Below are 27,422 nucleotides of genomic sequence, written 5' to 3' on the forward strand. Positions count from 1 at the left end.
ACCACAGGCAGGCACCGAGGGAGCAGTGACACGGTGGATGGGGCGGGCCTTTCAAAGACCCCCAGAAACCCATTTCAGTGATGCGGGGCGCTTTCGGTCCAAACAGCCACGTCTGCTGTTCTGGATGGTGCGGGGTCCAGCCCTGGAACAGGCCACAGGGCACAGAGGACACAGGAGGAGCTCCAAGCAGCCTGGGGTGGGGGGCAGGCATCTCCCAAGCAGGTTTACTGTGGACAGAGCTTTTAGAACCAGCTCTTGTCCCAGGTCTGGAGAGCAGAGCCCCTTGTTCTGGGAAGCTGGCCCGCTGCACACTCGGGCTGGCTCATGCCCTTTACCCAGACCAACCGGGTCAACGTCACTCGAGAGCAGATGTCGCCAAGGAGCCTATTAGCGCGAGGCCTGAACAGCTCCTGCCTCGGGACGGGCACGGCAGACAGGATAGGACTCCAGCAGCACAACCAACAGAACGATTTTACTCTCAGAGCAGAGAAGAAAGTTTTAAAGGTTTGCACGTTTATTTATAATTACAATTTACATTACTCCAACAGAGCAACCCATTGCTAGGTTCTAATTCTTAGCCATTAAGTCCTACAAAAATAAACCCAAGCTTTTACAGTAACTGAATCAATACAGAACTAAAACCTTTATAGCTATTTAAGGGGGTTTAGTTACCAAGGTGCTTATGTTCAACACAATGCCCTGTCCATCAGAAGGGCGCATGCTTATACTAAAGGTCTGACCCATTTACTCATGCAACAAATTTATATTCCCCACCCTCCCTCCACCCACCTGTAAAACAAAAACACAGAACTATTTACAATCAAGAAGAAATATGTTCTCGGTCAACCGACCTTGCAAAAAAGACTGGCTCGTTTCCAAGTGGATGAGACACTGAACGGTGGCCAGAGTCCAACAGTGACTGGCCTGGGTCAGGGGATGGCAGGGACGGGGCAGGAAGGGTGGGGACGCCACAGGGCTTTGGTCCCCAACCCTGATTCGTATGGAAGCCAGGCTCTGAGCAACAGTTCCTAGCTCACGTTCAGGACCCCTTCCTAAGCCTCCAGGACTTAGCCCCCACCACCCACCAGCCCTCAACCTTGACATCACGGCTCTGGATGTAAGGGTTGTCTGGTTTGCTTCTACAACATGATCCATGGGACACCCCCACTCTCCCTGCCCAGGCCCACCCACCCCCGCACGTCCCCAGGCTGGCCCTGCCTGACTCCTGAGACCCCAACCTATGGCACTGGGGGGTGCCAGGCCAGCAGCACCAGAGGCCAGTTGGGTTATAAAGATGCAACTGGCTGCCACGTTTGCCGAATGAGATTTGGCTCCACTTTAAAAAAGTCAAAGCTGTCACACAAAAAAAGTCACAAAGTGAGGATCAAGCTTTTGCTCTAGAAACCTTTTTCCAAAATACCAAAACCTTAGAATTAGGCTGTGTGCAACTAAAGAGGAAAGACAGGCCAAGATACCTCAAAGAGGTTACCCACGAATACTTCCCCCAAACAAGTGGTTCTAACTCAGACCACGTCCAAGTTCAATTAAGTCCAAAACATAAGTAGTAGTACGGGAATTTTCCAAACTCGGTAAACAAAGTGACCCACGTCTCCCAACTAAGTGCAGCGTTTTCCGATAACCTCAGACACAGCTTCGTTTCTGTGCTGCTTCCGCAGGCACCTGCGAGAAAGGGACAGGACGCTACGTGAGCACGCTCAGCACGTCCCACTCGGCAGCCCCCGCCCCCCCCCCCCCCCCCCCCCGGCAGGAGCCAGGCACACAGGGTCCTGGGGAGAACGAGGGTGCTCAGCCTCCCTCCCACCCCAGTCAGGCCAGGGCTCCCCAGACTTTCCAGTCCCCATCAACCATGAAAATCACCTTTGTACACACTGGGCACACCTGTAGCCCACTGCCCACCCAGACCCACGGGGCACACGGGTGGATGGGACCTTTTTCATGCGCACCTGGGGGTCCCTGCGGGGCAGGGAGGCCAGCTGGTGACGGCAGTCCTTGCCGACCACACTGCAGTAGCACGCGCCCAGCCCCCACACCCGGACCCACACTTCGGGGGGCCTGCCGTCCCTAGGAGCCCCCCAGGTGATTCAGAGGGCCAGGGCCCTCATCTCGGCCCCAATTCCCGCAGGCTCCTCCTCTTGCTGGAAGCCAGGGCCGCCGGCTCCAGGGCTCCTAAGCTCTTCCCGAGGAGGGTGCCCACAGGGGCAGTGCCCCCCCAATGCCCTCCCACCACCGGGTCCAGAAGCCCCCTTCCGTCACTCACCTGCGGCCCCATCCTCACACCCTGCCGGTCCCAGCTCGGTGGGAAGTTGGGTTGCGGCGGGTTGTACCGTTGCCCCTGCCCCCTCGAAATCCACCCCTGAAGCTACGGCCACGAAGAAACCTTCCCGATACCCCGAAAGTCTCCGTGTTGAGCTTCCGCTCTTCGGCCCACGTAGTCCGCCTAGAACTGGACCACAGACAGGCGCGTGAGACCGACTGCAGCCGGCATCCGGTCACAGCTTCCTGAGCCAGCACAGGGAGGGGGTGTGGGGAAAGGACCAGCAGGTGGAGCCATCAGAGGGGGTGACCCAGTCAGGACCCCGCAGCCAGAGAGCCCACCCTGCGGGTGCTCCCGGCCACACTGCCAACGGGGTCTGCTGCTCACCGGGCGGGGCTGCCCAGCATGAACTCTCCTGCCTTTATCGACAGGTGAGTGCGTGACACCAGGCAGTGCCCAGGCAGGTTCCGAGACCTGGGGCGTACCACAGACCCCTCCCTCCACAGACAAGTTTCTAGTATGTGAGGAGAGGGCTGGGCTAGATGGAGCGGGATCTCCAAGAATAGGAGGCTTACACCCTGGGGACGGTGGGGCCACGGCAATGACACCACGCACCACCCAGCGCCCTTCGTACTGAGGATGCGGCCAGCACCCACCTCTGTGTCCCAGGTGAGGGCCCCACGTCCACTTACAGGCACAGAGCTCCCGCTCCACTGCCCCCCTGGCCTCGCTTAGAGAGCCAGCAGCTGCACCCTCCACCCGCCCAGCCCGACAACCCCGACGGTCGTCGTGGTTCCCCTCACAACCTGTCAGCAAACCCGGTCCGCTCCCCCTGCAAAGCAGAGTCAGCAGCCGAGCTCTCCTCCGCCGCCGCCACCACCCGATTCCGAGGCCCCAGGACTACCGCACAGGCCTCCGGCCCCTCTGCCTGCCTTCGGCATCCTCAGCGGAGACAGGGTAGAGGTCAACCGGCCCCGCCCCCAGCTCCAACCTGGACAGCCGCCCAGAGCTCCCGGCACCCAAGCTGGTTGTCACTGTGACCTACGCGCCCTGCTCGCACGCGCCCCCTTCATCCCTGACCGCCTCTCTTGGGACTCTGGTCCGGCGTGCAGCAGACACCTGGCAGGCGGCCCGTGTGCGGAAGCTTCCTCCGTCCACCCACGAGCGCTCCCAGCACCACACGGTGTGACACCTCCGTACTCGGTTTACCCCTACCTTCCCCGCCCCCCGCCAGGCCCTGCCCAGCCTCCTCCTGCCCGTGCCCGGACGCGTTTCTATCCTGTCCGCACACGTACTCTCTACCTTCCCTGCCGGGGTTGAAACACAGGACAGCAGAGCCCTAGCGTGTGCTGTGCCCTCGGTGCCCAGCAGCGTGTCTGGCACTCCGTTTGCGGAATGAGTGCACACGGGTTTCTGTGCCTGCCCCTTCTATACCGTCTAGCTTGCTCGCAGGGTAACCTCTGAGCACCAGTCTCCAGGGGCTCTAACTGCACGCCCAGGTCCCCAGTCTCAAGCAGTCGGGAGCCGAACACGCAGGCCAGCCGCTGCAGGCAGCAAGGGCCTCAGGCCACCGGGTCGGCTGCCAGGACAAGGCGGCGTGTGACCGAACGACCCACCACTCAGCTGGGGAGCATGGTGCCGAACTCAGCCTCAGTGGACAGAAGAGTAGCAGAGCCAGGACGGAAGCGGAGGCCGGACCTCGGTCCGACCCTCAGGTGCCTGTGACTGTCAGGGGTTCCGCGCCGCCACCTGCTGGCGCCACCGGGACCGGTGTACTCACAGGGCAGAAACAGGAGGAGGATCTTAGGTTTGTCCTGAACTTAGATGGGAGTCTGGTCTTCGAGAGAGCATGGCCCAGGCTCCGGAGTTTTGAGGCAGAATGAGTTTCTTCCTGCCAGCTCATCCAGGCCTCGCCAGCCCCGAGCCCGGCCCCCTCACCAGGCCCCCTGACCTGGTCTTGAGCTCAGAAGAGATGTTGTCGAAGAAGGACTTGGACTTGTCATAGTAGCAGTTGGGCCCCAGGTGGTCTTCCTCAGCAGGAGCCTCGTCACTCTGGGTCACCACCGCTGGGTCCTTCTCGTCCCCCTTCTCAGCTTTGTCATCTGCAGAGAGAAGCAGAGTACACGGTGATGCCTCCCTCGGCCAGGGCGGGCCCCTGGTCAGCTGTCCTCAGGCCAAGCATATGGGGGGGGGGGGGGGGGATGGCTCGTCGTCTGTGTCAGAAGGGCCCCCCCCCCCCCCCGGCCGTGTAGCTTGCTCCTCACCCACGAGCAGTTTGCACATTTACCCCAAGCCTCATCCTCACTCAGGAATTCCTTAGATGGCGCCGCTTCCACACCTGCCCCGCCCCCACCCATCTGTCTTGCACCTGCAGCTACAGACACTCCTTGGTGGGGAGGGCACCCTCTGCATAATGCCAAACACCTTTAAAATTCAGTTTCTTCTTAAACTCTTTGTCCAGCTCCTCTCTGTTGAACTGGGCGTTTGCACTCTCAAAATCAAAGTCGCCTTCAAACTTGATCGTGTTCTCTTTGACGTTAGTCGGGCGGTTTTGCCCTCTGGAGCGATTCCTCGTTCGTCTGTTCCCTGGGGGAAGGAAGGAAAGCCGTGACTGGTGAGCCGCCGAGCTGACATTACTCCAGTGAGATGGGTGACAAAGAGGGGACAAGGCACACGGAAGCGGACACTGAGCCCCAGCACCCCAAAGCCGTCACCCACAGAGACCAAGCAGAGGGGCGAGCAGAGAAGCGGAGCACAGCCGGGTGGCCCGCGGCTCCCCGGAACTCAGGTGGCAACAACAGCTGTTACCTGATCTCCTCCTCTGAGGTCTTCTGTTCTCGTCGTTCACCTGCCCTTGACTCTGCACAGCTGTCGGCTGAACTACATCTAAGGCGCAAAAGGAAAGAGTAAGGCAAGCGCCCACCGAAGCAGAGCCCAGCGACGGAAGCGGGGTGGCGCTAGCACAGGGGCCACGCAGCAAGGGCAGGCCCTGCGAGAACACGCGGTGTTTACGATGGGGGGCAGGGGGTGCGGGCTTTTGAATGAAAAAGGAAGAAGACAGAAAAGAGAACCCCAGGAAGCAGGGCGCCACTCTGAGGCGGTGAAGCGGACACCAGGACGGGAAGGGACAAGTACCGCTGGTGGTCTTGCCGCCCGGCTGGGCCGGACGCCCGTTCAGCTGCATCCCCACGGTGGCCTTGCCAGGTAACAGCTTTTTGGCATTCAGGTTATCGACAGAACCAGTCTGGACGGCCTGCTCCACCATGGGGCTCTTGCCGACTGGGACGGATGGAAAACCAGCTCCTGAGATGGGAAGGGAAGGAGCGCTGAAGACCAGAGAGGAGAAAACCTCACGGCCCTCCAGCCCCTCCCTCGGGGTGGCAGGCCGGGCAGTTGAAGGCACCACCTCGAGACTCTCCCAAGTCTGGCAGAGCCTCCCGGACCATCCCCTCCCGTGACTAGCCCGGCGGCCACAAGGCCAGCTCACCAGGGAGCCCTGAGCCCCCGATCCCCAACCTAGGTAACCCCAAGGAGACAAAAACACCCTGCCAGAAACGAACACTTCCCAGGTGGTTTAGAAAACAGCTTTCCAAAAACCACACAAGCTCTAAGCCCGAGGGGGCTCCTTGGTTCCAAGATGCTGGCAAATTCACGGTCTGGGAATTTGTTTTGTTCTGGTCCACGCTGGACAAGAACCATCCCAGTCTGGGATCTTCTAGTAAACGGTCATTCTTTAAAGTTAAACTCTAGAACGCGGTCGTTTCTGCTTGAGGCATAACAAAACCAAAAAGAATGATGTGATAAGACCCGACTACAGAAAAGCAGTGCATCTTGAAGAGACGAAGGCTCCCAGGCTGCCCTTGGTGGTGGGGCCGTACCAGAGTCTGTCCCTACAACACTGCAGTCTCAGCCCTCGGCAGAGGTCCCAGCTCCCAAGGTGTCCTCTGAGGCAGGAAGGGGGAGAGGGCACGCCACCCACACTGGTCCGTCCCCCCCCCTCCCCCCCCCCCCCACCGGTACCGTCTAAATGGGGCACTGTGGGGCTGGGCAGAGGCATACGGAGCTCTGAGGCACAAAACCTGGGCCCTGAGCACGGAGGTCACCATCAGGAGAGACGGCCCATTATGCGTGAAAATTGGCTGTTTCAGCTTTCTGGTTTTTCACGTGAGACAGAAACTAAGGCAGTTACTGTGAAACCTTCCTCACGACCAGATCAAGAGAAGAGCTCCCAAGGCAAGCTGGACGGCCTCGCATACTGGCGCGCGCAGGTGTCCTGTGACGGGACCACGCTGGAGCCCCCTCCCCGGCCTGCCACCTTGCCCAGCAGGGCCCTCCCAGGAACGCAGCCCGGCTGCTCCTGCCACACTCTAACTCGATGGGGGTGAGACTCAGGCTCACCCGTTCTTGATAAAACAAAACCATCAACAAACTACCCTCCCCTGAGAGCAGCTTTACACCAACAATTCAAAGAACGAACCGTCTAACGTAAACTTTAACTGGGCAAAAACACCACTGCGTCTACGTCAGGGACACGCTGGCATCCGTGTGGGAACGGAAAGCAACACGTGCAAAATAACAGACTGGCACGGATGCTCTGGGTGCGACCCTGGACCGAGCCTCCGCAGCGGGGAGGGCAGGGCATGGCGCTCTACCAGTCAGGCACGTGAACCTCAGCTCTCAGAGAAACGAGAAGAACATCAAGAAAGACCAAGAAGCCCCAACAGGTGCCACGGCCCAGCTGAGACAGGCAGTGCACCCCGGCATTAACAAGCTGGTCACTTGGCCCACGCCGTTCACCTGCTCGAGCGAATCTCCCAATTCTAACGGGGCTTCGCGTTAGAAAGACACCCGAGGCCTCTCGGAAGGGTGACGAGTATGCCACGCGGCTCCCAGAACAGCATGTGAGTTTCTTAGGGACGCTCCCCTGCAGTGTCACCCAGCAATCTAGAACACATTCTGGGCCAGCTGAAGCCCCAGGGAAAGGCTTTCTGTGCAAAGCTTCCCACATTTGGTAGTCTCGATCCAGGTCCAAGCAGACCCTGGACCCAGGGGGGGAGTGAACAAGTTCCGGGTCAGTTCTGTCTAACGCCTTCTTTAAAACCGTGCGAGCTCGTTAGTAAGTCACGACTACGTATTGAACCACACGGAAGCAGCTGAATTGACCCTCGGGCTTGGCAAAGCATCTACTACAGCCACTGTCGCTCTGGGCTGCTGGTTTACCCCCTTGCTCTCAGGACGGCAAGACAGCATGCAGCTCTCCCCGACTGCGGTTACCCTTGGAGGTGAGCTGATGTGGCTCTGAGGACACGTCAAGCTCTGAGGCGGGCTGTGGAGACGGAGAAGAGCTAGGGCTGGAAGCTGCGGCCGAGGCTGGAGGGCTCACCAGCTTCTCTAGAGGAAGACAGAGGAGAGCAAAAGAGAAAGTACGCAAGTAAGTAACGAGACACCGGTCCCGTGTCCAGCAAGCTCGGAAGAGCCAAGCAACCTCTCACGGGACACGTGGCTCACACAAACCTATTCTAGAAACACCGTGAGCCAGGCAGAGCAGCAGTCCGGACAGCGTGACTCAGGAGCGGCCCAAGAGCAGGTCTGCAGGGCCTGCCCACAGCCCCAGGCTGGGGTAGGAGCCTGCCGACTCCAGGGTTTGAACGCCTCGCAAAGCTGCGTCCGGGGCCAGGCAGACTGTCACGCTACACGTGCAGAAGAGAACCTCATTCCAGGATCGACCCACCTCGGGGGACGGAACTTTTGAGCAAAGCAGGGACAGCAAAATGCCTAACGGATGGGTCTCGATTCAGCTCTTTGCGTTTACGGGCTTCCAAGGTGTCAATAGTTAGAGCCCATCCGTAATCACAAAACCAGTTGTTTCTTATTGAAGCAAACGTGCCGTGACTTCCACCCAGACCCAGGCTGACGTTTCAAATGAATTTTGATTTGACTCATCTGTCCCCAAAGTCAGACGAACTCTTTTACTCTCAATTGAAGAGTTAGCCGGCGTTCTAACTGGTTCAAGTTGCACTGAGTGCCGTGCTGAGCGTGCGGAACAAGCAGAACAGGCCAGGAGCAGGGTGTCCCCACGATCAGGGTCTGCGGCCCCGCCTCCTGGAGATCACAGCGCGAGTTTAGCAGACAGAAACAGGTTACTCACCTAGACCCAAGGAAGCGGCGTACTGCTGGCTAAGCAGGGAGCTGGCAGCCAGCTGGCTGTAGGGCGGCATCCCTCTGAAGGGGCTGTAAGGCACGTGTGGCTGGAAGGAGGAGGCCGAGCCCGAGCCCAGGGAAGACTGACCAACGAGACACACAGATGAGAGCAGCGCAGAGCAGTCAGACTCGTCTGCCTGTGCTCCTGGAGGCCCGGGGTCGCGGGGCAGAGCCTCCAGAACCACCTAAGCCAGCTCAGAGCTGCCTTTCCCACATCCCGTAGCCAGGTCCGCCCGTCCGGGTCACTCTAACCGGAATTTCCCCTAACTCAGTTAACCCCTCAGATGGCTCCCCACCGGCTGTCGTTCCCTAGTTTAGCCTCTGTAAGAGGGCAGACTTGCCATCCGAGATTTGGCCCTGCCCCCAACACGCAGCAGCCCAGCCACACAGTTCCCACACGTGCGACACCTCTCCGGTCCCCATACCCTCAGGGACGCTGCTGCCTGTTGCTCCCCAGAGACCTCTTTGTGCCCCGAGGCCTGACTCAGGTACTTGCCTCTTCTGAAGTCTCTGAGAAGTCTCCCTCCAGACCTTTCATAGGTCTAGCCCGGGGCTTCTCCACATGTCCCCAGAGCCCCCCGAAGCATGCTACCTTCCAGGGAGCGCCCTCAGTCCCAGAGCCTCCCGCAGAAGCAGCCTCGGAGCGACCAATGAATATTCAGATGTGCAAGTCAAGAAACTATTAAGCTAGGCTCCCCGGTAATCCTGGGCAACTTCTGCCCTAACGCAGGAGGCGCGTATACGGCATAAGAACCGCAAGGTCCATGTCCCACGACACTGGGGTTTAAAATCCAGACGACATCAGGAGAGCAAGTCCTGCCGTCTCGACCCAACAGTAAGGACAAACGTGATTCCCCAAGCCTCCCCGGAAGACTAGAAGCACCACCCCCTTCCCCCCCCCCCCCCACACACACACACACTCGCACACACAGAGAGTCTCACTCTACAACACACGACACCGCAAGCTGAGGTTAAGACCTTCTGCAGCAACGGCCTGCGCAGAAATTAAACCACTTTTCATTGAAAGGCTATTCCTCGAGTCGAGCGCTCCCGCCAGACAGAGGACACCAAGTTCCACTTGGAAAGCGGCACCTCTCGGAAAGCGTGCCCACGTCGGGAGGAGGGCAGCACACTTACTTGGACGATAGCAGGGTCCTGCGGGAGCGTGTGCTGGGCTTTCGGAGGCTCACACACGGTGATATCTTTGATATCACTTCCCCGGAAAATGATGTACTCATAGATCTCCTCTCGCGGGGGGGCCGGCCTATCTGTGGGACGGTCTTCGGTACCGAAAGACCTCACTTGGGAGTTGAGAGAGAGAAGGGTTAGGTTGTCGTCCTCGGCCAAGGGCGTTCAATCCATCCTCCTGCACTGCAGCCCTCGGGCACTCTGTGCCCGGCCCTGCCCTGCCCTGCACACCACCCTCGGTCCACCTCCCAACGGCTACTCCGCCCCCCAGTTTCCAGAGCACAATGCCTACAAGACCCCGGCTGGCAACGCTCCAGAAGGTTCGGGGCTCAAAGACAAGTTAACAAGTTCTGAGGCCCACAGTCCCCCGAACTTGACGGTTCTCAAGTGTGAGCACAGGAGGGCCAGCGCCCTGAGCAAACAGTCCACTTTGCAGAACACCCCTCTACACCCGACTTCCGAGATTAAACAGCCCGCCAGCTGCTTTTTGCCTGAAACCTCGCCGCACGTCACCCCTGGGAGTTTGTTTTGTTAGGCGAGAAGCCTGTGGGCTTGTTACCCACACCCTCCCCGGGAGGGGCTCTCACAGAAACAACGGGAGAAGTGGGCTCAGAGCCTGGACCCACACCACCGCCAGCCTGGGTCTGCCCGAAGGCCTTCTTGGGGTATGCACCCTTCCCGGCAGGGTTCAGGCTCTGGGGGCAGAGCTGGGCTCGAAGCAGCCTCTATCTAATCTGAGCACAACTCCTGCTAAGGACCAGAGGCTCTGGGCCTCAGTTTCTCCAATGGGGATGGCATGCCAGATACACTCAAGTGCCAAGGGTACACGTCAACACATAACCTTGCAACTCTGGATTCTCTCCTGGAGCCACGCAATTGGTCTCTCCTAGAACTCGGGCGCCAGACTTTAGGAGGTATGCCCGGAGTTCGGAATGACTGCGTCCTGAAGGCCCAAGGCTCCCTCTGACGTGGGAAACAGGGACGCGGTGCCCTGACCCTCACAGGCCCAACGACACCCATCAGACACCCAGGGTTTCTGCAGCCCTGGCTGCACCCGGCACTTCTCTCCAAGAGGCAAGGGAAGGACACTCGCCATCTTCCCCCGGAGGATGAAGACAAAGAAACTTTGAGCCACCTCCTCCTGCCTCTACAAGGCTGGAAAAGATTCTGGACTCCTCTAGAGCCACATTCCAGCCTCCTGCCTCTACGTCTGGCGGGGGCTTCAGGGTGCTCACGACGCCTCCAGGGAAGGGTCGGCCACAAAAGGGGAAAGCCACAGACTGAACGTCTGCATTAGGGCAGGAGAGCGCTTTAAGTGGGGGCACCTAGCAGCCGACCGACGCTCCTCTCCCGGCAGGAGGCTCCATTAAGACGTGGTGTTTGTTCAGGCTCAAGGCCCCAGCTGCTTAATAGGTTCCAGAAGGGCTCACAGGAGTAGCGTTCTAGGGAGGCCCCGGGGAGCCTCAGGCCCCTCGCCCCGCCCCTCCTCCGCAGGGACCGGGATCTCGGCGCCCGCCGCCCCCTCCGCCCAGCCCAGCAGCACCGGCCCGCCACCTGCAGCGGTGGGCTGCGCGGCGGAGGGGGCGGCGCAGTGGGAGCTGGACCCGCCCCCACCTCCCCTCCCCACCCTCGGGCTGGGCGGGCCGGCCGCGCACAATAACCCGCCGCCGGGGCCGGGGGAGACCATTGTGCCGGCCGAGCCCGGCGGGGGAGGGGGGGGCTTCGCGGGGGAGGAAGCGTCCGAGGAGGTGGGGGGCGCCCGGGGGGGGGGGGCGACGGCGCCCACCGGCTGTTGTCGCCCCGGGGGCCGGGGCGGTTGGGGCGGCCGCGGGGCCGCTACCTTTGGCGAGCGCCACGGTGGAGTTGTCCGTGTCGATGGTGTAGAGGATGCCCTCGTAGCGGATTTGCGCCTTGGAGATGAGGCTGATCTTGCTGCCCAGGTACGGGGTGCCCGAGGAGCCGCTCATGGCGGCGGCCGCCCGGCTGGGCCTGGCCCGCTCGCCTCCGCGCGGTCGCCTCGCCGCCGCCCGCTCCTCCGCCTCGGCGCCTCCTCACCGTCGCCCGACGGGCCTGCGCGGGGACCAGCAAGCAAGCGGCGGCGCGCGGCCGGGGGCTCTGAGGGGAGCGCGGGGGAGGAGGGGCCGCAGCAGCCACATCCGGGGCCTCGCGCCGCCACGCCCCGCCCCCGCACGCTCGCCGCCCATTGGATAGTCGCGCCTGCCTCCCTTTAAATATGGCCGCGCCGCTTGCCTGGGGGCGGGCCCGCTCTCCGCGCCTGCGCAGCACGCGCCGTGAGCCCGGGCGGGCTTCCCCCGGCTCTCCGCCCCCTCCTCGGCCAACTCCCGGCGGGCCCCGCGCGGGGTGGGAGCACGAGACCTGGCTGGCAGGCTCGGGGGGAGGGGTGGGAATCGGGAGGGGCGGAGCGCGCGTGCGCAGGCAGGGGGTGGGGGGGCCATGCTGGAGGGGCGGGGCCGGGGGCGGAGCGCGGCGACGAAGCCCTGGGCGCCAGTTCCTGAGAGCAGTCTCCAGAGCTCCATAGCGTCTCTGCGGAAGAGACAGAAGAGCTTCCCCGTGTCCTGGGCTGGGAGGCCGCCCGGCCGGGGTGCGCCCCGTCCCTCCGGTTCTAAAGCACCGGCGGGCCGGAGTCCCTGCCCGGGGGGGGGAGGGGGGGCGGGCGGAGGCGAGGGCCGCGGGTTTCTGCCCGCGACGTGGAGGCGGGGTGCGGGGCCGAGGTCCCTAACCGTGATGTGGAGGCAGGGGCCAGGTTTCCCTGTCCAGCGAGGTGAAGGCGGGGTTCAGGGTCTCTGCCCGGGAGGCGAAGGCGAGGTTTGGGTCCCTGCCTACGAGTGGAGGCGGGGAGACGGGAGTCCCTGTCTCGGAAGGTGAAGGCGGAGTTCAGGGTGTCTGTCCCGCAGGGTGAAGGGGGGGGTTCGGGGTCCCTGCCTGCGACGTGGAGGCGGGGGCTCGGGAGTCCCTGCCCAGGGAGTTGAAGGCGGGGTTCGGGGTCCCTGCCTGCGACGTGGAGGCGGGGGCTCAGGAGTCCCTGCTCAGGGAGTTGAAGGCGGGGTTCGGGGTCCCTGCCCCAGACGCGGAGGCGGGGGCTGCCCTCTGGGCGCAGTGGCAGCTGCGGGTAACGAGCGCTTCCGGCGCGTCAGCCGCTAAATATAAAGTGCTGAGCGCATCTTCTCTTTTAATCCCTCCCCTCCCCCAAACCTGCGGTAGCTTCGTGTCCCTTAAAATAAATCCCAGCCCGCTACCAGCGCCTCAAAGCCCCGCCTGGCTTGGCCTGGCCCGCCCGGCTCCAGCCCGGAGGCCTCCTGGGCTTCCTCGGTGAGAGGCGGAGAGGGGGGCTCCGACTGTCCCTGCGCGGTCAGCCACTAAGAGCGCGCACGTGTGCGCTGGCTTTTTGTCCGTCTCTCCCTCTGGCCCGGCCCATCAGATCAGGGATTAGTGCTGGGCCCTGGAAGAAACTTGGTGCATGGTGACCAGCATTTTATAAAAATGAAACAGAATGAAACGGAAACTATCAGGGCATCCCACATAGAATATTGTTTTGTGTTGAGGCCATTTACATGTGTGGATATTTACATGGGTACTGGGTCAAATGTGGGATGTGTTTCTTACCAGAGTGCCAAACAAACGAATGAAAGCCACTGCAGAGAACAACTTGAGCCACCCCACAGACCAGGCGTTCTGACTCCCCTGGTCTTACAGAGGAGGACTGAGATCCAGCACAGGACAGAGGAGCTGCTGGCAGGACGGGTGCCTGCCCGTCACAGAACACTCTGGTCCCACCGGCACTCAGCCATGGCCAGTACCAGAATTTGAGAAAAGGGAGCGGAAGAGATGGAAAAGTCTTCAAAATGTATCTGCCAAGAGCTACCTGTACATTTTAGACCTGGTTCTTGACTCGTGGAAAATTGCAGTGGTGAGGAGAGCAAGGACAGGACGGCCGTGGAATTAGTGTAGCCCCACTGAGAGAGATCTCTGGGGATCCGGGCCTCCTGCTCCTGGGACAGAGGTAGGGCTCTCCCTCACTGTGGCACAGCCTTTCCCTGGGAGCGCACCTGTCTGGAGTAGCTGTCGCCCCTGTCCCCTGATCATCTCTGCAACCATCTGGCCTGGTTGTCCCCCCGTGCAGCCGTAGCCCTCCTTCCCTCCACTTTCCAGCTCTAGAACATGACTTGCCCAATGTTACAGATTCTGTGCCTCCCAGATCCTGGTTTCTGGGCCACGGGCCTCTGTGTTGGAGGTGGGGAAGGACTCTGCACTAACAGGAGTTGGTTCTGTCTTGGAAAAGAGAGTTAGACCCAAAGCCTCAGGACCAGGGTGTGGTGTCATTCCTGGAGACCTCCAAGAGCCTGCTAGGCTTCTTGGTGTGCAGCTAGGTGGTTCCCTGAGGACATTAGCCACGGGGCAAATGCCAAGGCAGGGCAGAGGCTAAAAATATATGGGGCACACAGGCCCAGGAATGCCAATCCTACCACCCATTCCTTGGTGTCCTGCCCAGAGCGGAGGGTACTTTGCAGAAGGTTTGAGAAGAGGAACGGTTGTGGCAGTACCTCAACTTGACTCTGGAGGTCATCGGCGTGGTCTGTGCCCCAAGCTGGGGCACACCCATCCAGCACGTCCACCCTAGACAGCTCTTCACGGAGCCTATCTATTGCCAAGCCTTAGACTCCTGGGGGGGGGTGGACGGAGAGACTGCTGAGGAGCTGGAAAACCCTGAGCAGTTCAGACTCCCTCTCTCAGTTTCTCCGTTTGTCCAACAGAGATTATAGCTGTGCTGCCCATCTCGTCAGTGCTGGTGAGGAGCCTGGAAGACCGTGCCCGTGGGGGCCTTGGCAGGGGCCAGGAGCCCACCGCCTGGGCCCACCCAACGGGAAGCTGGCTGTGCCGAGGACCACCCACTGCAAACATGAGCCGCTTACCTAAGCACCTGCTGTGTGTATGGAGAGGAGTGAAGCAGGCCCTCATGAGGACAGGTGTGAATATGTGGACGTGGGACGCCTCCTGGGTCCCATCACAGGCTGGCAGCGTCACACGGCCAGCGTCCTGCAAGAGGAGGGCACGTTGCCACAGCATATCACTGGGACTCTGATGTCCCCCTGAGGAAGTATGGGCCACGTGACCGTGGGTATGCTAGGTATCACTGCTTGCTAGGAGCAAAACGTAACAGGTGAGTTGATTCAAAGACACGTCAGTGATGGGTGATCTACAGAGCAAGTCAAGTCAGTGGCCTGAAGCGTGGCAGCATGCCAGCGGGGCAGGACCTCACCCGTCTCCTGAGGCTGGCACAAGGGAGGCGGGTGCTCGCTTCTGGGGAAGCCCTGGCCCAGCTGCAGGTAGCGCCGCCCGGAGGCAGCCGAGAGTACAGGCGGGCTGGGCGCAGAGATCAGGGCTGGCTTTGAAGGTGCCACCTACTAGGCCTTCCCAGCAGGGAAAGGGGCTGGAGGCCCGGGGTGTTGGGGGTGTTCGGTGGCCGGAGGAGCCGGGAGGGAAAAGACTGGAAGGGGATCTTGTTCTTCCGGAGCCAAGAATTCTGAGGTCTGACCTGCTCTCTGTGAATCCTGTTGAAATCCATTTCCTCCTGCCCAGGGCCCTACAGGGCTGTTTTCCTTAGAAACACGAGGAGCACCAGTAGGTGAGGGCCTGAGGTTCATGCATCTTGTTCCCCCTCTCCCTTCCCCTCCCCCTGCCCTCTCCCCTCCCCTCCCCTCCCTCTCCACCCTTTCCCAGTTAAGCACTCTGGTGTGAGGGAGCTAGGGAGTGAGAAGTCCAAGAAAAACATTAGGGCCCCGACCCCAGCAAGCCACAGCCACCTTTCCCGGCTTCCCGCTGGGCAGAGGGCTGAGCAGAGTTGGCTCCCCGAGGGGAGCTGCCCCTCAGAAGTTCAGAGGGAAACGCTTCGAGATTCTGGAAATAGGAGAGGGCACCAGAGGAGGCCCGAGGGGCTTCTCTCCTGATGGCCAACTCCGCTGCTGCTCCCCAAAGCTTGAAGAGTGGGGACAGTGTGGGGGGACATGTTCCTGGGCCTCACCGCTGGAACACCGCCCGGGGCCTCCTGGCTGTGGGCTCTCCCAGCGTTTGAGATGTCTAGACCCCACCTCAGAGAGACGAGCACTGAATGTGCAAGGAGCTGCTCACGCGGGACCAGCGCACAGAAGAACCCAGTCATGCCCCGTCCCGGATCCCTGCCTGCGGGGCCCTGGCGGTGAGGGTGACAGCCTGGGTGGGGTACGGGCGGCCTCAGGACCGCCGCCGGAGCCATCCTCAGCCACAGGGCCCTGCCACCTCTTCCCTCTGCCTGGGGCCCCTCTCGGCCTTTCCAGGGAAGAGGAGACATCCAGGCCGAGAGGGGCCCGGAGGGACAGCCTCCCGGCAGGTGAGGGGGTGGTTGGGGGTGGCCTGCTGAGGACAGAGCTGGACAGCAAAGTGGCAGATGGCCTGGGGGTGGCTCCTGGTTCCCCCTCCCCTGCTAGTTGGTGGGGGCCCCTGATGGTGCCACCCTGCCCCCCACCAGCCTGAGAGCCCTTGCACAGCCGGCTTGGCTCGAGGGGAGCGTGCCATTGTTGTCTGTCGGGCTCAGCTTACAGGGGCCGTGAGAGCGGCCAGCACAGCGAGTCGGTCCGGGCCGCCTGCCGGCCACCTGGACCTTGTCCCCTGACAGTTCCCGAGGGAAGAGGGAAAGGACGACCAAGTGGCCAAGGCCACAGCTGAGGGTGAGGAGAGGGGATGTGACGAGCAGGGAAGGGGGGTGTATGGCCCCGTGCCCCTAAAAGATGGCTCTGAGGACCCAGCGACAGTGCGTCTGCTCACCAGCAGTTGTGCCCCAGAACGCTTTCGCAGTGAAACCGGAAACCCCCGGGCCTGCTGGCAGCAGATTGGACCTTTGATGGCAGCGTGTGCCCTGCTGGAAGATTCTGGGGCACTGAGTGTGAGTGGAACTGGGCTGCAGGGACAGGGTGGCAAGAGAAAGAGACGGAAAACGATGGCCTGACCCCCTGCACGTAGGCTCAGGGAAGCACGCCCGCGCTGTTACGGTGGCGGTCACTAGGGGCCTAAGGGCTCGAAGGAGCCCGCGTGGCTTTGGGAGCCAGCCACGCATGGCTACTGGTTACACAGGTGCATTACATTTGTGGATATCCGTGGAGCTGAACACACGTGAGCTGAGCACTCCTGTGCGCATGTCTATCACACTTGGAAAGAAAGTAAACGGAGAGCCTTGTTCCAGGGCAACCCACTATGCTTTTACTAAGTGCCCACAACGGCCAGTGTTTGCTGAGCTGCCCCGTGCCGGCACCGATGCCCGCCCGGTCACGCGTTCCCCTCCCCTGACCCCGGTCCCGGGCCTCGGATGTGTGACACCGCACCTTCAGTGGGGAGGCGGCCAGCCAGGTGCTCGGCCAGAGGCACACGACCAGCAGCTAGCAGGGCCGGGGTTCCCTTTGGAGCGTCAGGCTGCTGGCCTGCGCGCCGTGCCCCACAGCCCTCAGCCCTGGGGGTCAGGGACCAGAAGTGACTTTTGTGCTCAAGGAGCTCACCCTTCCAAGGTGTCCCGGATGGGGGCTGCCCTGAGGCTGGAGCTGGGCATTTGGGGAAGCAGTTACTTCTTCAAGGCTCTGTCCTCACCGCGCATCCTCGGCAGTTGCCATGGAAACCCACAGGCTTACCCGGAGCGTCCTAGGATGCCTGCTGCAAGCCGACTCCAAGGCTGGGCCCTGTGTGCCGGCGGGGCAGAACTGCAGCCCCAAGAACGAAGTAAAGAGGGAGTGGGAGAGACCGCCCAGGCTCCCAAAGCCTGGACTCCGCTGACAGCGCTCCGTAAGCCAACCTGAGTGCCCCTTGTGCGCTTACTAAGACATTCTCACGGCCCAGTAAAAGGCTGCGGCATGCGGATGAGCCAGGCACACAGGTATTTTCACTTGCGTTAAGGTCTGGGGCGTTAACCCAACAAGCCTTCCCTTCTGCTGCTGCCTTAAACATCCTGAATGCAAAGGCTGGATTCATGCACCGGGTGGAAAGAAACAATGTGCACGAGGAGCCTGTAGGTGCCCAGGTGGACACAAGGCAGCACGTGGGCCGGGCTGGGAAGAGGGCTCGTACCCCAGGAAGATGGCTCCTCAGTACAAGACCGCTTCCAGCTTTTCCAGTAGGTACCAGCGGCTACACAGAGAGGACGGCGCCGGAAACCACAGCCTGTGGCCCATCTGGTTGCTACAGGCCATCACAGACCTACGTGAATGCATACTTGCCTTTCTCAAGCTCTGGGCCAGGAGAGCCACGTCTGCCTTGGGACTCTTGCTGGGTTTGGGGGCAGAGTGTTTTCACAGACAGCATTCAGCATGAACTGCGGGACCTCAGGATGATCACTCCAGAGTCTGGTGTCTCCACCATGGGCCGGACTGGAATTCATGCCTTATTCACTTCCTTATTTGTTTAAAAGTTTTATGGACGGGCATCTGGGTAGCTCAGTGGTTGAGCGTCCGTTTTGGCTCAGGTCATGATCTCACGGTTCGTGAGTTCAAGCCCCACATTGGGCTCGCTGCTGTCAGCACAGAGCGTGCTTGGGATCTTCTGTCCCTCTCTCTCTCTCTCTCTCTCTCTGCCTCTCCCCTGCGTGTGCATGCACGTGTGCTCGCTCGCTCACTCTCTCTCAAAATAAATCAACAACAACAAAAAAATGAAACTAAAAATAAAAATTTTGAAATATTACATATCATAATATTCACCCATTTACAGCATACAGTTTAGGGGCGCTTGGGTGGCTCAGTCGGTTAAGAGTCTGACTTTGGCTCAGGTCGTGATCTCACAGTTTGTGAATTCTAGTCCCACGTTGGATTCTGTGCTGACAGCTCAGAGCCTGGCACCTGCTTTGGATTGTGTCTTTCTCTCTACCCTCCCCCACTTGTTCTCTCTTTCTCTCTCTCTCAAAAATAAACATAAAAAAAAATTTTTTTAACGTACAGTTTAGGGACACGAGGGTGGCTCAGTCAGTTAAGCATCCAACTTCAACCTGGGTTGTGATCTCACAGTCCATGGATTTGAGCCCCACGTCTGGCTTTGTGCTGACAGCTTGGAGCCTGGAGCCTGCTTCGGATTCTGTGTCTCCCTCCCTCTCTGCCCCTCCCCCACTCATGCTCTGTTTGTCTCTCTCTCAAAAATAAACATTAAGAAAATTCAAAGCGTACAGTTTAATGGGGTTTAGCATAGCACCAGAGGCGTAAAGCCACCTCCAGTGAATTCCTGGATCACTTCATCCAAAACCTCTAGCCACTAGTAATCACTCTACGCTCCACTCTCCCTGAGACTTAGGCAACTACTGTGGGTTTGCCTGTTCTAGAAATTTCACTGCAATGAGATTCTATACTATGTGGTCCTTTTTTTTGTTTTGTTTTTGGCTTTTATTTCAGAGAGAGAGAGAGAGAGAGAGAGAGAGAGAGAGCATGCGCGCGCGCATGAGTGGGGGAGGGGAGAAGGAATATCAAGCAGGCTCCATGTTCAGCACAGACCCCAATGCAGGGCTCGATCTCACAACCCTAGCATCATGACCTGAGCCAAAATCAAGAGTTGGACTCTCAACCGACTGAGCCAACCAGGTGCCCCTACACTACGTGGTCTTATGTGACAGCTTCTTTCACCTGGCATCCTTTATACACGTTTTCAAGGCTTATCCACATTGCAGTGTTGATTGGTGCTTTCTTGTTATGGCTGAGTCACATTCCACTGTACAAAGTTGCTTGTGTTTTCTCAGGTGATGGCCGTTTGGGTCGTTTCTAATTTTCAGCTACCACGAATAACACGGCTGTGAACATTTGTGTGCAAGTTTTTGTGTGGACTTACGTTTTTATCTCTCCCAGGTATATACCTAGGAGTAGAATTGCCTGGTCACGTTATCATTCCGTATTTAACACTGTGAGAAACGGCCAGACTGTTTTCCAAAGTGGCCTTACCACTCTATATTCCCACAGCAGCATGTGAGGTCAACCGGCCCCGGCCCGATGTTATCTGGGGACAGGGTGTCCGCGTGTCAGTGGTGCTGCTGCTCCATCCGGGAATGAGACTCATTTCCCTGCTTGGGCGAGTGCCTCGGCACCAAGTGTCCACTCCCTGCCAGCATTTGCCCGAGGGGCAGACTTCTGTGCTCAGATGAGCAGGGCAGATAGAACTTTCTTCAAAGCTTGGCATTGGGAGGCGACTGGCCACCCCTGGGAGAAGCCTCTTAGCCTGGCTGGTCACGCAGCACAGTGGACACCGGCATGCAGCCCAGAGACCCTGATCTCCAGTTCCAGGTCTTCAAGCCTGTTGTTTCCATCCCCATCCTGATGCACGCAGACCACGCGTTTTCATTTCTCGGAAAAATAAGGCCCACATGGTAAATACTTTGCAGCGAGTGCTCGAAGGAGAAACCATAGCAGTTGAGATTTGTAATTGTTGAGCGTGTTCCGGGCATCCTGCTAAGCAGCCTGACAGGCACAGCAACGCTCCAGAGTGGTCTCACAAACAGGAGACTGTGGACAAGGACAGGTGGGGAGCGTGCCCACCGTCCGAGCAGAGCCCGAGTGCACACCCAGGCTGGGAAAGCCACGGTCTCCAGTGTGCCGTTACACATCCACCCCACACGTTTGCTGAGTGAATCGATGAGCTGTCCCGGCTGCCCTGCCTGTCATCACACAAAGTCCAAGCGAGAGGGTCCCAGGCTGGCTTCTCCGGCAAGCAGGTGCCGAGACGAGGGATGGTATGGATTATTGGGAGTACACCCATGGGGGAGGTCGGGGAAGTCAGGCTGGGCTGGGAGCTGTCAGCCACTCTGCAGGCCTGGCCAAGTCTCTGCCCACCCAGCGGGAGCTGCTGCTGAGGAGAGAGAGTTTGGGGGAGGAGCCCCACACTGGGCAGAAATGGCCAGGCCCTGGTGCCACTGCCTCCCACCATCTCTGCTGGGCTCAACAAAGGCGAGTCAGAGCCTCAGGCCACAGGTGCTCAGCCTCTCACAGTTGGACTGTAAGTCCCTTTAGGAAAAGAGATCTGTGTGGCCGCAGTTCCCTCCTTGTGCCCACAGGTGCCGTCCCCTTGCACGTGGCCGTTCCTCCAGGGCTGCCCCAGCCTCTCTTCCTGGAGGGAGATCTCATAGAGGAGGTAGGCAAACCAGCCTAGTTGGTACATCTGGTCTCGGGGCTCAGCTGGTGCTCACCCCCTCCCTCCTCCGCTGTCCAGCCTTCCCGGCCAGGCCAGCCTCACCCCACCTCTGCTGTCGCCTCTGCAGGTCTTGGGGTCCTACCTGGGGCTGTGACCCACATCCTCATTCCTGAGGGGCTCGAGATGCCAGGGAGGTCGGTCTTCCACTTGCGGTTTCCACTTCCTTGATGCTCTTCCTCTGGGCTTCCTATGGACCAGCCCTCCCTTCTCTTTCTGATGTCATCCAATCAGACGGGCCATCTGCAGCCACCAGCCACCCTGTGAAAATGGCCAAGCCCCCCCCCCCCCCGCATCCCCTGCATCCCTCCCTACTTTACCCCCCACATCCTATCTCTATAGGTGCCCTTGGCTCTGCCCCCTAGGATGCCAGCCCTGTGAGGGCAGCCTTGGTCCCCAGTGCCTGCAGCAGGTGTGAGCACCTAGTCCAGATGTGCAGGGCAGACTGCTGCCAGGTGGGTGGAAAAGACAGTCCAAGGCCCTGGTCCCGCCCACTGCTGCCCTACTCTCCAGGCCCGGGGCTTGCACACTCACTGGTGGGGAGAGCTGTGTCGTGGCGGGCGGGGTTTGGACGTCATGTTTCTTGGGGGGGAGGGACGGCCATCGCCCCAGGTGGTTTGTCAAAAGTTTAAAGTCAATTTTTATTTGACAGATAAATACATAGAGACTCAGGAAAATTAAGTGGCCTGTCAAGCACACTTGGCTTTAAGTGCCCGATGCAGTGCTGCCTCCAGAGCTTCCAGGCCCGCCGGTTTTCAAGAGGAGTTAGAAATCTAGATTTTTAAAAATGTTTGTTTATTTTTGAGAGAGAGGGAGCATGCGAGCAGGGTCGGGGGTCAGAAAGAGGGGGAGAGAGAATCCCTCCCTCCAGCAGGGCTGGAACTCACAAACCGTGAGATCATGACCTGAGCTGAGATCAAGAGTCAGATGCTTCATCGACTGAGCCACCCAGGCGCCCCTAGAAATCTGGATTTCATGAGGAACCTGGTTTTATTTGTCAGCAACTCATGTAATTGTCCTATGACACTGTGCCCAGATTCTTCCTGAAGCGGTGGGGTGGGGTGGGGGGGGAGCTGGCAGGTGCTCTTGGCCCCTTCACCACAACCCCCCAGCTTTCAGCTCTTGGGTCAGACACGGCTTTTCTTCCTTCTCTCGCAGACAGGCATTCAAGTGACATTTCTTGATGTTTCCAGAAGACTTCCCCCCCCACTGGCCCACCTCTGGCCAGTGTTTCTACTGAGTAGTTGGAGGTACGTGTGGTGGTAGTGGGAGATGAGGGACAGCAACAGTGAGAGCTCCTTCCAAAAGTGCCTTTCAGACAAATCCAAATGTAAGGGGGTGACTTCCAGTTCAACCTAGCTTAGCGGGCACACGTACCGTTATCCCCTCCCAGGACCCAGCAGGGACCACAGAGGGACGCTGTGGCACCTCCTCTCCCTCATCTGGAAGACAGGTGCCACGGAGGCCCTGGCATTCGGACCAGGGAAAGCCACAGAGGCTCCAGCACACCAGGGGGCTCTGAGGGTGGGGTGTGGAGGGGGGTTTAGAACAAGCACGAGCAGTTATGACCCCAGACCCAGGCTGCAGAGGCTGGCAGAAGACCAGAGGCCCCGGGTTCTCTCTCGGGGGTCAGGGCCAGGAGGCTCTGGGCTCAGGGGGCCCAGGCACAACCACATGCACCGGCCAGGGAGAAACAGGGAGATGAGTTCACAGGCACATCTTGAGAGGCGACCTTGGCCCTGACTCTGCTAATTCCCAGAGTTCTGGCAGCCAGGCTTGCCTGCCGTGCAGGAGATGGGGGGATTCTGCAGAACTGGCCTGGCTTCCCAAGATTTCTGGCCGAGTGTCTGGACCCTGCTGCTTAACTTTAGTGGTCTACCCTCACCCCACCCAGCCACGCTGCTCGTATTGGCACCTAGTGCCTCTCATGAAGACCAGCAAACCTCCAGGATCACCAGCCCCTCGAGGTAAGAGCATCTAACACGAAAGACAGATTCCATACCTACCAAAATAAAGGAGCCCTAAGGAAACAGAAATAATAAGAGTAGCAAAAGATCATATAAAAAAGAAAAAATCTCTAAGAGAAAATACCACACCCATGACCTAAGAACAAGATGTTATGAAAAAGGAACAGGCAGAGAATAAGTAAGAGCTCATTTGGGGGGCATCTGGGTGGCTCAGTTGGTTAAGTGTCCAGCTTTTGATTTCAGCTCCGGTTGTGATCTCAGGGTTTGTGAGATCAAACCCTGAATTGGGCTCTGTGCTGACACCATGGAGCCTGCTTGGGATTCTCTCTCTCCCTCTCTGCCCTTTCCCTGCTTGTGCGTGTGTGCTCTCTTTCTCTCTCTCAAAATAAATAAATTTTTAAAAAGAGCTCTTTTTTAAATTAAAATATAACTAGCAAAAGTGAAAACTCGAAGATAAGTTTCCCGCAAATTAGAAAAAAGCAAAATGAAAAAATACAAGAGAAAATATAAAATTAGACCACTGGTTTAGGCACAATCTAACGTATAATTAGTGAATTAGGAGAACACAGAAGGGAGAGATTCATCAAGGCAGTCATCCACCAGAAAATGTCCTAGAACAGGAGGACGTGAGGCTCTAGGCCAAAGGAATGAAAACCCACCCCAGACAGGGTGTTGCAACATTTCTAGAACCAGGGCACATCAAACTGACTCTTAAATCTTCCAGAGAGCAGGCCAGGTCCCCTGTGAAGAGCCCCGGATCTGACTGGCCCTGGATCTGGCAGCCATCACACGTGGGCCCAGGTGACAGCAGCACGGCCTTCGAAGTTCTGAAGAAGCTGCGTTTGGAATCCCAGAAGCTCTACGCAGTGAATCTTGAAAGAGGGCTGCATAGGGCCACCTGCAGGTGACAAGGGGCCCCACGCACCTGTCCCAGGAAGCTGCCAGAGGATGCACGAAGAGTGGGCAGGGGGCCCGTGGAGGGGTGCACGGAAGCCAAGCAGGGCTCGCTGACACCGGGAGAGCTGGGGCATGGGGTCCCCTTCCAGCACAGGGACACACACCCCCGGGTGGCCAGTGGAGGAAATGGGGGGTGGAGGGCCCTGGAAAGGGGCAGAGCCCCCACACTCTTGTGTCAACTCCATAAGTAGACGTTAGGAAATTGCCACAGGCAGGCCGCAGATGGGGGTCCTGCCGGGGTGGGAAGGAGGGGGAGGTGGGCTATGCTTCCTTAAGACCGACTTTGCTCCGATGCTAAGTCCGTCCTAAGAGAACTGGGGAGACGGCCTTCTGCCCGCGCCCTGCCCCCATCCAGGAGAGCGGTCGGTGCGTCTGAGGGGAGGCAGTGCTGACGGGACACGCAGGGATGGATGGGTTGTGCTGTCCAGACATGGCCAGGTGGTGAGAATGGGCCCCCCCGAGGCTGTCACAACCGGTGGCCCTGGACCCTCGGGTCACCACACCATCGATTCTTTCATTAACTGCTTGATTGATTAATCCCCTGGTCACTGATGCATTTGTGCCACCGACGTCCGCTGGGGGCCTTCCACATGTGAGACCCTTGCTGGGTGCCAGGATGGAGCCAGGATCGACACCGGACAGCCATGGGCTGGCCGGAAGGTGGCCTTGGGGGCGGAAGCTGGGAAGCGGGCCAGTGTCCCCAGCAGGGTGTCAGGTCGGTGAGGAAGCCCAGAGAGGCCTTGCGGCAACCGTGCTTTTTGCTCAGGCTCCGAGAGATGCCCATTGCTTCCCCTCCCCCGGGTGGCACGGGCGGGGACGCATGCCATGCCACCGCTGTCGGCGGGCCTGGGCCTAGCAGTGTCCTTGTTGCTGGGACGTTCTCACCCTCCTGACAGGAGGGCGGATTGAGGGCCCTGCAGTCTGCCGGTCGGCCTGGGGAGCCCTGACTCCACACGCCGCTGGCACTGTGTGCCCCGAGGCACCTCGTCCTTGGCCGTGCCGCCCAGGACATTTGCACAGCTGTCCCGCACAGGCTCTGTGTCTCTTTTCACGTGTCCCTCCCGCTCTGTGGATCAGGCCAGGCTGGCTCCTCCCCACGCCCTGGTCCTTGCACACAGAGTGAAGGGCACAGAGGTGACAAACTTGAGCCCCAGGCCAGCCCGAGGCCATGCAGCAGGAGGGGACAGAGGAGGGACCAAAGCCATTCTGGGTGACCATTACCTGCCTGGCCCTGTGTCTACACCACTAGCCAGTGGGACAGTGAGGAGACCAGCCCAGCACAGGTAATACCTAGTGCCCAGCTGCCCTGCCTTTGCAGGAGAACCCCTTGCTGGGCCCTCAACTTGCCATGCCTGAGTAGGCCTGCTCCCACGACACTGCCTCCTGGAAGCCCTCCTGGCTCCCTTCCAAAGCAGCACTTCTGTATCACCCTGCTGACTGTCCTTGTGCTACTCTGGCTCTGACTCCCTGACTCACAGCCTTTCTGATTTCCTGTCACCCTCCCGTGCCGGCACGTGTCCCCGGAGCCCAGCACAGGCCTGGCGCACGGTGGCGTCCGGGAGGCGTCGGCCAAGGAATCGAGGAACACGCTCCCCTCCCACATCGTGGAAGGAGATGCCTGCGTGTGGAGTCCCTGCCCTGTGGAAGTTTGTCCCTGGACCCATTTCTCTCCTCCCCCCACGTCTGCCTGGGAGGCCCCTGGTGGCCCCTGCCGCAGGCCCCCAGGGCACGGGCTGCGCGCCTGTGTGCCAACGTCCGCAGCTAGCCGCGTTCCCGGGAGAAACGTGCGTTTCTGTCCCGCTGTCCGGCAGGGAATGTTCGCGGCAGCTTTCTTCACTGTGGCCCTGCCACCTGAAGGGCGGGTACGCAGGCGGCGGGTATCCAGCCGGTGGAGAACCGTCTGTGAGAGCTTGCCCGCGCACGCGGGCCTCACCTGCCCGGGGAAGGGTTCCCAACACAAAAGAGGAGTCTGGGGCTCCGTGAGCCTGACCCAGCGTCGCCCCACGACCCTGGCGCTCCTCTCTGAGGCGGGTGCCCAAGACAGGCGACAACGAGTGCGCACAGCAGCACCGTTCCAGAGATCAAACAACCCAACATCCGCCAACCAACGGACGGGTCCACCAAACGCGGTCTCTCCACCGGCGGAGTGTCACTCGGTCTCAATAAGGAGCGAGGCATGGACACTGCCGCGTGGACAAGCCTTAAAAACACAGTGCAGAGTGAGAGAGGCCGGGCCCGGGAGGACACACGTCGTATGATCCCGTTTGCAGGAAAATCCACAGGGACAGAAAGCGGCCTCATGGTTGCCAGAGACTGGGGAGACAGTGGGGTAAGGACTGACTGTTTCCAAGTCTCCTTTGGAACGATGGAATGTTCTGGACTGAGAGGGGACAGCTGCACAACAGTGCCAATGTACTCAATGCCACTAAGTCTTATACTTTTACATGGTTATGGTGGTGGATTTTATGTGGTGTGCGTTGTGTCACAATACAAATCAACCCCTCACAAAAATAAAACATTGGGAGTGGAAGAGCATGAACTCTGCCTAGTTCCACTGACCAACTTTCTGTATGAGCTCTAAAAACAGCATATGGGTTCTCAGGGCAGGACCTTAATTTTGCACTGTTTCCGAGTTGAACAACCCCCTTTGATAGACTGGGAATATCAAAACGCCTATTGGCATGGATTTGGGGAAAGGTTTTAACGTGTGAGAAGACAAGCCTTCCTCCCCTAAAGAAGAGATCCACTGGCTTGTCCATGACTTCCAACCTCATACTTTGGACACATGCTACTCTCTTTGGCTTCCCAAGAGAAGGGCAAGTGACTCATCCCAACCATTCCCCCACTTCAGGAATCCTGACGGAAAAGATCGGGAGTGTGGGCATCTCTTGTGTTAGAGCACAGAGTCAACCACAGGGGATGGGCGACTCATCTGAATGAGCTTTTCAGAATGCAGGTAACTGGGTCCCTCTGAAACCTGTGGGTAGGACTCCGAGAGAGGCTGGGTGCACCTGCGTGCCTACCTGTGCGGGTACACACAGCACCTGAGTCTGTGTGTGTTTTTATTTGACTTCTTAGGTGCTTAATGTCTCATGTATATACAAGAATGTATACATCATGGTGTGCCTTTCATAATAAGGAAGCAGGAGCCCACGTGCCCACCTCCCAACCCAAGAAGTAGAGTTTAACCAGCACCTCCAAGCCCTAGAAACCTTCCTTAATGGTGTCCTTCAATGGCGAGACCATCGCTCAGTCCCCTTCCACTGCCGCCTTGCTTGGCTCCTGCCATTGAGTCTGGGTGTCTTTGGTTTATGCTCTCCAGGGGTGGGGGTAGTGTTGCCTGGCTGTGTGGGATGGGGCTTGGGTAGCAACACGGGGTCCAGCTACACTGGGGACTTCCAGTGCCTTCTTGGTCCGTACACCAAGGAAACTGGCAAATGTTATAAATCAAGGCTCCCCCACCCACTTAGGAAGACAGTTATCAAACATTCACCAACGCCTAACTGGGTAGTTGATCCCTGACTTCTAGGACCTCAAGTTCAGTGCAAGCGGTAAAACCTACAAGCATAAGATAACTTAAGAATGTTGATGAGAACCCCTCTGGGTATAACCCCTAAAGAACCGAGATCGGGGGTCTCGAA

The 27,422-nt window shown here is 59.1% G+C and overlaps 1 protein-coding gene and 1 long non-coding RNA gene across 7 annotated transcripts; one reads left to right on the forward strand and one right to left on the reverse strand.

Moving 5' to 3' along the window:
• Positions 1 to 492: 492 nt before the first annotated feature.
• Positions 493 to 11,828, reverse strand: LSM14B (LSM family member 14B). Of its 3 annotated transcripts, XM_027046541.2 has the most exons (10): positions 11,505 to 11,825; positions 9,614 to 9,777; positions 8,424 to 8,559; positions 7,550 to 7,666; positions 5,411 to 5,578; positions 5,084 to 5,161; positions 4,700 to 4,861; positions 4,227 to 4,377; positions 2,279 to 2,464; positions 493 to 1,680 (listed from the first exon to the last, which is right to left on the reverse strand). In XM_027046541.2, the coding sequence occupies exons 1-9, from the start codon at positions 11,629 to 11,631 to the stop codon at positions 2,293 to 2,295; spliced, it is 1,275 nt and encodes a 424-aa protein (XP_026902342.1). In that variant the 5' UTR covers positions 11,632 to 11,825; the 3' UTR covers positions 493 to 1,680; positions 2,279 to 2,292. The 3 variants fall into 3 exon arrangements, with proteins under 3 accessions (XP_026902342.1, XP_026902343.1, XP_026902344.1); XM_027046542.2 differs by lacking the exon at positions 5,084 to 5,161 and having other exon boundaries at positions 11,505 to 11,828; XM_027046543.2 differs by lacking the exon at positions 7,550 to 7,666 and having other exon boundaries at positions 11,505 to 11,826.
• LOC113595708 (uncharacterized) lies at positions 10,440 to 25,837 on the forward strand. 4 transcript variants are annotated; one of them, XR_008289012.1, is made up of 7 exons: positions 11,369 to 11,604; positions 14,437 to 16,386; positions 20,724 to 20,800; positions 22,016 to 22,107; positions 22,752 to 22,824; positions 23,549 to 25,064; positions 25,652 to 25,837. It is a non-coding gene; the product is annotated as an uncharacterized LOC113595708 (long non-coding RNA). The 4 variants fall into 4 exon arrangements; XR_008289010.1 differs by having other exon boundaries at positions 11,379 to 11,604; positions 23,549 to 25,837; XR_003416282.2 differs by lacking the exon at positions 20,724 to 20,800 and having other exon boundaries at positions 11,380 to 11,604; positions 23,549 to 25,837.
• The last annotated feature ends 1,585 nt before the right edge of the window (positions 25,838 to 27,422 follow it).

Source organism: Acinonyx jubatus, chromosome A3, assembly GCF_027475565.1.
Source record: "Acinonyx jubatus isolate Ajub_Pintada_27869175 chromosome A3, VMU_Ajub_asm_v1.0, whole genome shotgun sequence".
In the NCBI taxonomy this organism is placed as follows: Eukaryota; Metazoa; Chordata; class Mammalia; order Carnivora; family Felidae; genus Acinonyx; species Acinonyx jubatus.